Source organism: Polistes dominula, unplaced genomic scaffold (genome assembly GCF_049000335.1).
Source record: "Polistes dominula isolate Pdom_NZ unplaced genomic scaffold, Pdom_raw_medaka contig_27, whole genome shotgun sequence".
NCBI classification, from domain to species: Eukaryota; Metazoa; Arthropoda; class Insecta; order Hymenoptera; family Vespidae; genus Polistes; species Polistes dominula.
In genome coordinates this window covers 3310355-3324022 of record NW_028300906.1, presented here as the reverse complement: position 1 = coordinate 3324022, position 13668 = coordinate 3310355, and the positions used below count along the sequence as shown (strand labels likewise).

The following is a 13668-nucleotide window of genomic DNA, read 5'->3' as shown; positions in this document are numbered from 1 at the left end:
GTTTGTGTTACGTTTCCGGTAAATTTATTTTTTTTTTTTTAAAAGGAACAAATTCCTTCTCGCCAAACATGTTTCTTCTTTCTGATATACAGATATAGGGAAAAATATTTACAGTAAACTTATATATATATATGTCGCGTCTGTAATATTGGATTATAAACTGGAAATTGTAAATCGATTTATCATACGGTATATAATTACATATTAATATTCATTCGTCAATATTTATTTTCTTCTAAATATATTCAATTCGTTTCACGTTTGTTTTGTAAAAAAATTCGATTACCGTAAATCCGCAAACACGCTCTCATTTATTTTTCAAATATCAAACGCCATTATACCTACTGGTTTTCACTGGCTATCATCTTTTTGAAACGTTCTTCATTATATTGGCATTCGCATAAATACTGGCTTTCGTGGATATCATTTTGTTTGAAACGTTACGCCATTATATTGGCATTCATCATTACTAAAAACAAATTAAAATGCTACAATAATTGTACACTTGAATTGAGTAAAAGAAATATATTATATATATATATGTGTGTGTGTGGGGGGTGGTGGGGTGGGGGGTTTGGGTTGAATTGATTGGAGACCCACGGACAATGGGAACTCCTTTAATCCGGTGAAAGTGTTCATGGTATTCGAGCTTTTAATAGGAGCCTCTTCTGGTGCTGCTGCCACTATCGGGATTTCTTATGGTGCTACCGAGTTCTATTACACCGACGACGTTGAGTGAATAAACGGAATGTGGACTTTGTAACTTAGGCACGCGATCAATGGAATCTCGGTAGGGTTCTTTTTATTTTTTTTTTTTTTTTTTTTTTTTTTTATAGATACATATACACAAACACACACACATAGCTTTATGAAATAACTGGATTTAAATTAAACATATTATAACGCAACTGTTATTGAAATTATTATTATTATTATTATTATTATTATTATTATTATTATTATTATTATTATTATTATTAGGGTGAATCAAAAATTTGTTTTATTGTATTGAAATTTTATTTTACTTTGAAACTGTATAAGGGTTGGTTTTTTTATTTTGCACAATTTACTTTTGAAAATGTTAATTTTTGTTTCAAAATGGACACAAACTTTTGATTGATTTTAATATTCGTTTATGAATGAAAATAAAAATGAAGGAATTTTATTTTACTTTGAAACTGTATAAATGGTTGGTTTTTTTATTTTGCACAATTTACTTTTGAAAATGTTAATTTTTGTTTCAAAATGGACACAAACTTTTGATTGATTTTAATATTCATTTATGAATGAAGAAGATAACTTCACTTTACTTTTCATTGATTTTTGTCACAACGAAGGTTTATAAATATAATACTTGAATTAATAATAATCTCGCGTGACGATTACAAAACTAGTTATATTCTTGGTCATTGCCACCGTGCATCTTAGTTTCTTAGATGTATTGTTTTTTTTTTGCCTCTTTTTCCATTTCTTTTTGTTTTTCTTCTTTTAAAAGTACTTCTAACGGTAAAAGGAGTCCACGGTTACCGCCCTCGAGCACGCAACGTTTCCCCGTTTAACACGACGATTCCAGTAGGACGAGTGAAGTATTATATTTCTTTTTTTTACTCTATGTATGTGTGTGTGTGTGTGTGTGTATGTTTTATCTCACTAAAAGATATTACGAATAGTTGGGATAAATTTATTTATATTTTTAAAGATACTTTTTAGAGACTTATTAAATGAAAAATAAGACACAAAGTAATACAACGAATGTTTGCAAAAAAAAAAACAAAAACAAAAACAAAAAAAGTAAAAAATAAAACAAAATGTGTGAATCAGTTTAGTCGTATTTGGAATCATCGTATCACTGAGTACGAGGATTATAATCGATGATCATAATATACAGATGGCACATAACAGAGAATAGATGATAACGTTGCATACAATTACATAGGTGAAACGCATCACTTATATGCAATGTATAGTACAGTAGAATCACATTTCGCATTGTAGCGAAACGCGCGTACGTTGCAAGGCAATTTCGCTCGGCAAGCTTGCAAGATTGCAAGATTGCGTTTGGTAAAGCAGTAGTTGTAACATAACCAACAGGGTTGTGGTAGTGGGGTTGCGTTGCACCAGTTTGCAAATGCTACAGGAGACGAGATCGATATCAAAGAAAGGTACAAATCAAAAACTGGCCGGTTAGAAACGGCGGATGTCATTAAATTATTCCTCCAGGGAATTTACAGGGGAGGAATAAATCTTTGTGAAAAGATGATTCAATATGAATATATATATATATATATATATATATATATATATATTTTTATATTATTAGTATTAGAATAAATAAATTTATATTTAATATATAATACTATATATTACTATATATAATATTTAATATATAGTATAATACTATATACTACTTTATATATAATATATATAATATATAATAATTATATATATATATATATATATTATACTACTATATTATAATATATATATTATAATTACTAATATTATTATATATATATATATTAATATTATTTCGTATAATATTTAATTTAATTTATTTTCTTTGTTTTGCGTATAAAAACAAATTATAAGATTATTATTACAAATTTATTTATGACCTGGGGAAATATAATGAAAGAAATTAATGGTTAAGGGAGGGAAGGAAGATTCTTTGAATCGTAATCGAAGATTACAGCCATCGGCCAATTTGAAATAACTTTAGCTGATATTAGAGATAATCCATTATCCACGTTGCATTAAATTATATCGAATTGCATTAAATTGCATTTGTGCTTTTTTATTTTTAATGTTTCTCTTTCTATTTTTCTTACACCTGTACTTTTCAAATCAGATATCATTGTTTCTTTTTTCTTTTAAATGTATAATCAAAACCGTTTGTTCGTTTGTATCGTTAAAAATAAAAAATCATTTGGAAATGTTCATCGTCACGGAATCTTTGAGAATAATTCGTTTGAAGAAGTTGAATTTAAAATCGAATTAAAAAGAAAAAATAATAATAATAATAATTCCTATAGAAATTCTTGTAATATTCGAAATGATTCGTTACAGGTATGTGATTCTCGTTTTAATATTACGAGATAAATCATATTTATTTTGACGTTGAAAAAAAAAGAAAAAAAGGATTTTTTCTTCATTTCGCTTCGTTTCTCACAGTGATTCCGTGTTTTTCTGGTTGAAAGACGAACGCATTGCCGTAGCTCGCGGAAGCTCGGATGTTAGATTTAGGATATGGTCGAACGATTTCTAAAGAAAATTTATTTGCGATAGATTCGCTCGGTTAAATCCAACTTACATGCATAAAATGGGTAACAGTATACATTTGTCTTACTAACTCCCTCTCTCTAACTCTCTATCCATTCTTTTATTATATTTCAATAAATATTACATTTTATCAAATTATATTTTGTATTTTAATAATACAAATTTAATTATTAAATTGAGAATATTACGATGATAATTGTTATGAAAGTATTTCTAAAAATGAAGTTATACAATGATAAGTACCTAAATAGAATATTTGGAATAAGTTTGAAAACGTGTATAATAAATAAGTATCTATAAGTTAATAGAAAATCTTGAAATAGTTGAGAACGTGCTTCCAATGAAGACTTCCCTAAAAAAGAAAGAACATGATTATAATACAAATAAAAGTATTTCTAAAAACAAAGTTATACAATGATAAGTACCTAAATAGAATATTTGGAATAAGTTTGAAAACGTGTATAATAAATAAGTATCTATAAGTTAATAGAAATTCTTGAAATAGTTGAGAACGTGCTTCCAATGAAGACTTTCCTAAAAAAAAAGAAAGAATATGATTATGATACCAATGAAAGTATTTCTAAAAACAAAGTTATACAATGATAAGAACTTAAATAGAATATTTGAAATAAATTTGAAAACTAGTATAATAAATAAGTATCTATAAGTTAATAGAAAATCTTGAGATAGTTGAGAGCGTGCTTCCAATGAAAAGTTCCCTAAAAAAAGAAAGAATATGATTATGATATAAATAAAAGTATTTCTAAAAACAAAGTTATACAATGATAAGTACCAAAATAGAATATTTGGAATAAATTTGAAAACGTGTATAATAAATAAGTATCTATAAGTTAATAGAAAATCTTGAAATAGTTGAGAACGTGCTTTCAATGAAGACTTCCCTAAAAAAAGAAAGAATATGATTATAATACAAATAAAAGTATTCATAAAAACAAAGTTATACAATGATAAGTATTTAAATAGAATATTTGGAATCAATTTGAAAACGTGTATAATAAATAAGTATCTATAAGTTAATAGAAATTCATGAAATAGTTGGGAACGTGCTTCCAATGAAGAGTTCCCTAAAAAAAGAAAAAATATGATTATGATACAAATAAAAGTATTCATAAAAACAAAGTTATACAATGATAAGTATTTAAATAGAATATTTTTAATAGATTTGAAAACTTGTATAATAAATAAGTATCTATAAGTTAATAGAAAATCTTGAGATAGTTGAGAACGTGCTTCCAATGAAAAGTTCCCTAAAAAAAGAAAGAATATGATTATGATATAAATAAAAGTATTTCTAAAAACAAAGTTATACAATGATAAGAACTTAAATAGAATATTTGGAATCAATTTGAAAACGTGTATAATAAATAAGTATCTATAAGTTAATAGAAATTCTTGAAATAGTTGAGAACGTACTTCCAATGAAGACTTCCCTAAAAAAAGAAAGAACATGATTATAATACAAATAAAAGTATTTCTAAAAACAAAGTTATACAATGATAAGTACCTAAATGGAATATTTGGAATAAATTTGAAAACGTGTATAATAAATAAGTATCTATAAGTTAATAGAAAATCTTGAAATAGTTGAGAACGTGCTTCCAATGAAGACTTCCCTAAAAAAAGAAAGAATATGATTATAATACAAATAAAAGTATTCATAAAAACAAAGTTATACAATGATAAGTATTTAAATAGAATATTTGGAATCAATTTGAAAACGTGTATAATAAATAAGTATCTATAAGTTAATAGAAAATCTTGAGATAGTTGAGAACGTGCTTCCAATGAAGACTTCCTAAAAAAAAAGAAAGAACATGATTATAATACAAATAAAAGTATTTCTAAAAACAAAGTTATACAATGATAAGTACCTAAATGGAATATTTGGAATAAATTTGAAAACATGTATAATAAATAAGTATCTATAAGTTAATAGAAAATCTTGAAATAGTTGAGAACGTGCTTCCAATGAAGACTTTCCTAAAAAAAGAAAGAATATGATTATGATACCAATGAAAGTATTTCTAAAAACAAAGTTATACAATGATAAGAACTTAAATAGAATATTTGGAATCAATTTGAAAACTTGTATAATAAATAAGTATCTATAAGTTAATAGAAAATCTTGAGATAGTTGAGAACGTGATTCCAATGAAGACTTCCCTAAAAAAAGATAGAATATAAGTATTATAACAATGAAAGTATTTGTAAAAACAAAGTTATATAATTATAAGTATTTAAATAGAATATTTGAAATAGATTTGAAAACGTGTATAATAAATAAGTATTTATAAGTTAATAGAAAATCTTGAAATAGTTGAGAACGTGCTTCCAATGAAGACTTCCCTAAAAAAAGAAAGAATATGATTATGATACCAATGAAAGTATTTGTAAAAACAAAGTTATACAATGATAAGTATTTAAATAGAATATTTGGAATCAATTTGAAAACTTGTATAATAAATAAGTATCTATAAGTTAATAGAAAGAAAATCTTAAAAAAGTTAAGTACGTGCTTCCAATGAAGACTCAAAGAGAGAAAGAAAAAATGAACGAATGAAAGAAAGAATGAAAGAATGAAAGATAGAGATTATGAAAATGAGAATGAGAATGAAAGTTTTTTTGAAGTTTCAAATAAACAATTTTTCATCTTATTCTTATACTTGAATAGCAAAATATAGGAAAATTGCATCGAGATTACCGGTAAACGTGCCACACCCGGTTCGCGAACTGAACCAAAAAAAAACAAAAAATGAGGAAAAGAGTAAGAGTAAGAGAGAGAGAAAGAGAGAGAGAGAGAGAGAGAAAGATTCAGGAAGAGAGATTTAACTTGAACGAGCAACGGTGCTCTCATTTTCTGGGTCACGAGAATCTTAATCCTTAAGTCTGTAGGCTCGATTCACCAACGAAACGATACAAACACAACGTTTCGATCGCATTCTGTTACAACCAATGAGATTTTAGAAAGTCCCTGAAACAACCATCATCTTTCTTCTTTTTTTCTTTCTTTCTTTTTCTTTTTACCTATGTAATACCTATAAAAAAAAAGAGAGAGAGAGAGAGAGAAAATAAGATTTTCCATTGAAAATTGTATGTTAAGATATGTTAATTCGTTCACCAATTTTAACATTTAATAGCCGTTTCATTCCTTTTATTTCTTTTTCCTTAACCCAAATGGGGTTTATCCTATTTTTTTTTTTCTACACTCCCCCTGTGTGTTACTCGGTTTGTTAAAGGAAACAACGCGAAAAAAGAAATAAAATAAAATAAAATAAAAGTCAACCAACCGAGTTAGAGTAAATTTAAAACGGTGAATTGGCTTATCTTATCGCGTTAGATTTGATATTTACGTTGCCTTTCATTTTCCAGTATGTAAATCGGTTTAATCGTATAATAGTTACAGACCAACTTACAAATGGGAACAAGTATACCGGATTATAAAATATTTTTTTCTTTTTTATAGTTGTAAATTATTATTTAATAGGTTTTATACAGGATCTAGTATTTAAAAGTATTCAAAGTGTCATAATTAATCGATTCAATCATATTACACTTAAATTCAAAAATTATATTCAATGATAAACGCTTAGTATCAAATATATAATAATTGTCTCAAATTCAGAAATAATATTTTGATGAGAAATTGACATAATAAATAAAAAATAAATAAATGAATCAAATTCAAATAAGTGTGTTGTATAATAGTTACAGATCAACTTACAAATGGGAACAAGTATACCGGATTATAAAATATTTTTTCTTTTTTATAGTATTGTAAATTATTATTTAATAGGTTTTATACACACACACACACACAAGATCTAGTATTTAAAAGTATTAGAAATGTCATAATTAATCGATTAAATCATATTACACTTAAATACAAAAATTTCATTCAATGATAAACGCTTAGTATCGAATATAATAATTGTTAATTTTGATGAAAAATTGACATAATAAATAAAATAAATAAATGACTGAAATTCAGATAAGTGTGTTGGGTTAATATATATATATATATATTGAAAAAATGTTAATAATTATTATCACAAGTATTAATATTCGTTTTAAGATAATAAATGATTGCATTTACAGGATAGGGCGTTGAACGTATCGGAAAGATTCACGTCTACGACCACCTTGACTGTGAACATCAGAGATGACGATGATCAAGATCCATCGTTCATCTACCAAGGTTGCATGCTGTTGGATGGCGCCTGCATTAATCCAGAATACTCGGCATCTGTACGCATTATACATACGCATACATCTTGATAACGATCTACGTATGAGGGGGAAATAGGGGGGAAACATATTTATTTTTTATTTTATTTTTACTTTTTTTTATTTTATTTTGTTTAATTTCATTTCATTTATTTCTTCAATCCTGTCAGAAGAGATTTATTCTTTCCTCAAAGAAATTTAAATTAAAAAAAAATCTTAGATGCACTTAATTTTATTTTAGAATTAAAATAGATTTGTATATATATTTTTTATATTATGAAAGATAATATTAAACTCAAGAATAATATATGATATATATATAATGAGTAAAAAAATTAAATTTGACGTGGGTTTTATCAAATCGTGGATTACAACTTAATTTTATTTTATAATTAAAACAAATTGAAGATACGAGAGATAATCTTAATAATAATTTTTCTGAATTATAATTATTTTATACTACGAACGATAATTTTAAACTCAAGAATAATATATGATATATATAATGTGTAAAAAAATTAAGTTTGACGTGTGTTTTATCAAATCGTGGATTACAACTTAATTTTATTTTATAATTAAAACAAATTTAACATACGAGAGATAACCTTAATAATAATTTTTCTGAATATATTATAATTTTTTATACTAGGAAAGATAATCTTTAATTTGAGAATAATATATTACATATGTAATGTTTAAAAAATTAACTTTAACGTGTGTTTTATCAAATCGTGGATTACAACTTAATTTTATTTTATAATTAAAACAAATTTAAGATACGAGAGATAATCTTAATAATAATTTTTCTGAATTATAATTATTTTATACTACGAACAATAATTTTAAACTCGAGAATAATATATGATATATATAATGTGTAAAAAAATTAAGTTTGACGTGTGTTTTATCAAATCGTGGATTACAACTTAATTTTATTTTATAATTAAAACAAATTGAAGATACGAGAGATAATCTTAATAATAATTTTTCTGAATTATAATTATTTTATACTACGAACGATAATTTTAAACTCGAGAATAATATATTATATATTTAATGTGTAAAAAAAATTAAATTTGACGTGTGTTTTATCAAATCGTGGATTACAACTTAATTTTATTTTATAATTAAAACAAATTTGAGATACGAATGATAAACTTAAACTCAGTAATAATATATTATATTACATTATTATATTTAATGTGTAAAAAAAAGCTATAACTTTTTATTCAATTTATCATTAACAATTGTAAATAATTTAATAGGTATCAAGTGGAGTATTGTCTGGTATATTGAACATATCACCGGAGAAAATTCAAGCAGTTGACATGGACAGCATAAATGCTCCAATTCATTATTCATTTCTCAGTGGAAATCCAACGAATTATCGTGATTTTTTCGAGATCAATCCTAACACAGGTGCTGTAAAACAAATCAAGGCTGTTGATACTTCGGTAACGAAAAAATTCGACATAATAATCAAGGTTAGAAACAAATATATTAGATCTATCGTAAAGTTCTGTCCATTTTTAGAATCAAACAAAAGTCATCAATTTTTTATATTATCTCTTTAATTTGATTAATATTTATCAATTATCATTATTTATAATTTTTTATCATAATGTGCATTTAAAAAAAAAATGTTTTATCCTTAGAGACGAAAAATTGAACTGGTGTTTGTCAAAATGGACAGAACTTTCCGGTAGACCTAATACATATTGATTATAATAACACAATCAATCTTTTTTCCAATAACGTACATAATCTAATATTTCTAAATACATTGGATATATATATATATATAATAATAATTATTATATATAATAATAATAATTATTATTATATATATATATATATATAAATATATATATTATAATTACTACTATACATAATATATATATTATACTACTATATATTATATATTACTTATATACTATATATTATACTATTATATTATAATATATATATTATAGTTACTAATATTATTATATATATAATATTGTAATAATTTATATTAATATTATTAATATTAATATAAATAATATTATTAATTAATAAATAAATTATATAATATATATATAATAATTAAAAATTAATAAATAAATTATATATATATATGTAATATATATAATATATAATAATTATAAATATATATTATATATTATAGTATATATGATATATTATATTAAATATATATAAATTTATTATATATTCTATATATAATTAAATCGACGCTAATACGAAAAGATAATATATTTATATATGTGTGTGTGTGTGCATGTGAAGAATAAGAAAAAGGAATCAGTATAAGGAGAGAAGCTGCATGATAGTAATTTTACATGCTTTAATAATCGATTATCATGTTCGATACAGGCTGTTGAGGTGTCGGAAGCAAAACGATCTGCCACGGCGAAGCTGATAATCACGGTTAAACCGGTCGACAGCAATCCTCCGGTGATCACAGCTTCGAACAACGAGGGTTTTGTCGATGAGAATGCACCAGTGGGTACAAAGGTCATCGATAAAAATGCCAAACCAATAACACTCACTGTATCCGATGCAGATCTGGTAAGTTTTAGTATTACTGTTATCTTTCTTTCATTATTATTTTCTTCTTTTCTTTCTTTCTTTCTTTCTTTCTTTCTTTCTTTCTTTCTTTCTTATTTTCTACTTAGTTTGCAAACGAGAATTCAACGAACCGTGAAGTAGCTGTCGTTTAATGTTTTCTAATTTTTAGTTTGTTTAGTTTTTTTTTTTTTAACTTTCTTTCATATCGTGTTCTTATGTGAATATTGTTACGTCATATGTTTTATTTTATTTTTTTTTAAACCTTTAAATGTGTGGCAAAATACTCATCATGCCGCTTTATATATATAATATTTTTTGTATATTTTATATTTTATATAAATATTATTATTATTATATTATATATATATTATATTATTATGTTATTATATTATATTATATTATATATATTTATTTATAATATATTATATATATTATATTATATATATATATATATTATTTTTTATTATATATACATCTTTTTTTTTTATTTTATAATTAAATTTTTAATTTTAATATTTTATATTTTATTTATATTATTAATATAATATATAATAATAATTATATAATATAATAATATAATATATAATAGAAGAAGAAGTAGTTTATTTTCAGGTATACCCCTTTAGGGTGTTTACCCCGAAGGCCCCCCCTACATGTTCGTTCCCCTTGACAATATACTTAATTCTAATTATGCCCTAATATAATATCAGCTATTAATATTACAATATACAAAACAATATAAAACAATATAACAACATTCAACCATATTCCTCATTTGGTAACTATATATATAATATATAATAATATAATATAATTATTATAATAATATAATAATATAATAATTATATTTGTTTTATACTTTATATTATATATATATATATTATACGAATATAAAGGAAAATAAAACAAAAATGTATATAGAAAGATAATATTTGCTTTATTTAAGGAAATAATAGTTGATTTATCAAATTATTTATATCAAATGTCGGATAAACATTGAAACAATACAAATTTGCAATGATATACGTTTAGAAATACGATTTTCTTCTAGTAAAACCACTATAGTAACACTCTGTATTTAGTTTGATAATTTATTATTAGTAATTGAATAATTTATTTAAAGAAAATTAATATATATATATATATATTATAATTTATATATAATAAAATTTAGAAAAATATAATTTTCTTATAATAATAAAGTCACTATATTGATACTCATTTTACGTCATTTTAGTAGCATTTAATAAAGTGACGAGTTACTCTTGTTTAAGAGTAATTTTCTCGTGTTAAAACGTTAAAACGATCTTACTTAGAATTAAGAAAACAAAAAAAAGTGAAAGTAAATCTTGAAAAACGATGCTTGAGTAATCATCCTCGTCATCATCATCATCATCATCCTATTTAGATATACCGTGTGTTGTATATACACTTACACGTTGATTATTTCGATTGTTTCTTCAGAAACTTTGAGAAACTGAACGTGTATATCTCTTTCTACGAACTATCTCATTTTAACGAGAATGTTTCTCATATACTACATATGTAACTTATGGTTGTGACGTAAAAATGAAAGATGTTTTGTAATTAGAGCGACACGTTCATAGCTCTGCTAAAAGATTCTCCTTTCTAATTCTATGATTCTTCTTGTGAGAATAAAACATAGAACTTTATAACAAATTTAAACGTACAGTTTAATCGAAAATCACAATAGTGGTTTTTTTTGTATCACCGATTGATTTATTCTAACGCCACTATAATGGTGTATTATTGTTAGAAAAATTTCAAACGAATTTATTTATATACTAAAATATAATATTACAAAATTCTTTTAATGATCAATAACGCATTTTGTTTATAACAAAACAAAAAAAATATCTACACACCTAATTATTTTTTCAGTTAACAAATATTTCTGATTATTTAATTGTGTAATATTTCCTTATAACATATATATATATATATATATATATATATATATATATATATATATATATATATATAAGATATAAATTTATATAAATATTAATAATATATAATATAACATAATGTAATATTTACAATATAATAAAAGTAATAATATACAATATAAATATAAATATAATATAACATAATATTATTATTTAATTAAATAAATATAATATAAATATATTATAAATAAAGTAATAATATATGATATAAATATAAATATAATATAACATAATATTATTATTTAATTAAATAAATATAATATAAATATATTATAAATAAAGTAATAATATATAATATAAATATAAATATAATATAACATAATATTATTATTTAATTAAATAAATATAATATAAATATATTATAAATAAAGTAATAATATACAATATAAATATAAATATAATATAACATAATATTATTATTTAATTAAATAAATTTAATATAAATATAATATAAATAAAGTAATAATATAATACAATAATATAATAATATGACATTATATAAATATAATAATATATATTATTATTTAATATATATATAATATGTATATATTCAGAGATAAATGTGTGTTGAACTAGATGATTGATTGTACAAGGACCTAATTTGAGATATAAAAACTGTATAAATGCGTTGAAAGGTTGGATATAAAATCGTTGATATAGATTTTATCACAAAAGTTTGAAAGGTTCAAGTAAAGGGGGGGTGGAAGTTAGGGTGAAAGAAAGTATCTCGTTCCCTTTTTGCATGTGGGTTAACGAGTTCTTCAACTCGTTCAATGTATCCTCGTTGTGGCAAATATCGATAGAATACGAGGAAGAAGGAATCGAGATGGTGGAGTGTTAAAGGGGAGGAGAGGGGGTAAGACTATTTTGCTTTCCAGAATTGCAAGCTTCAAGAAAAGCAGTTTGAAAAATGTACGAACAACATAGTTAAAGTCTTACTTACGGAAATTACGTCTACGAAATGTTACAGCTTTAGCTTCAGCTAGCACCCTCACCCCTAACCCCACTTCATCAACCCTCCTTTTCCCCTTGAATTTCCAAGATTCTTCCTTTTTTTTTTCTTTTCTTTTTTTTTTTTATCTCCCGCTTTCCTCTCGTTTGGTTTAGTAACTAATGGATACATTTTCAAGGAAGTTTACCGTGAACTTAACCGACCAACCAACCAACCAAACCAACCGTCGAATAACTTGGCCATTTTCATTCTCTGTGTTGTCCTATTGCCCTATACGAGGATATTCTCGATAATATATGATAGTTGTGTTCTAGAAATGCAGAACACGAACAACTATCGTGATTATTTAGCGTGTGTTGGTAAAAGATACGCTATATAATCTTACTCGTGTAGGGAATTTAAAATGGAATGGTTTATGTTGTCAAAATGATGATGTCGTCACAGGGAAATGTAATACAATACTCTAATATGTTTCAATTTTGTATTACTATTATTATTATTATTATTATTATTATTATTATTATTATTATTATTATTATTATTATTATTATTATTATTATTATTATTATTATTATTATTATTATTATTATTTTTTATAGGATAATTTATTTAAGCGTCATAATTATATATTGTATTTATAAATATACTAGAGAT

General features: G+C 23.8%; 1 protein-coding gene across 2 annotated transcripts in view; it reads left to right on the top strand.

The window, feature by feature from the left end:
- Cad99C (cadherin 99C) overlaps nucleotides 1-13668 on the top strand; it is a 115357-nt gene that overhangs the window by 89438 nt on the left and 12251 nt on the right. For both annotated transcript variants that reach the window (XM_089179650.1, XM_089179649.1), the window contains 3 exons: nucleotides 7396-7545; nucleotides 8790-9008; nucleotides 9898-10092. In XM_089179650.1, the coding sequence (XP_089035776.1) occupies nucleotides 7396-7545; nucleotides 8790-9008; nucleotides 9898-10092 (564 nt within the window). The remainder of the gene's footprint in view (nucleotides 1-7395; nucleotides 7546-8789; nucleotides 9009-9897; nucleotides 10093-13668) is intronic.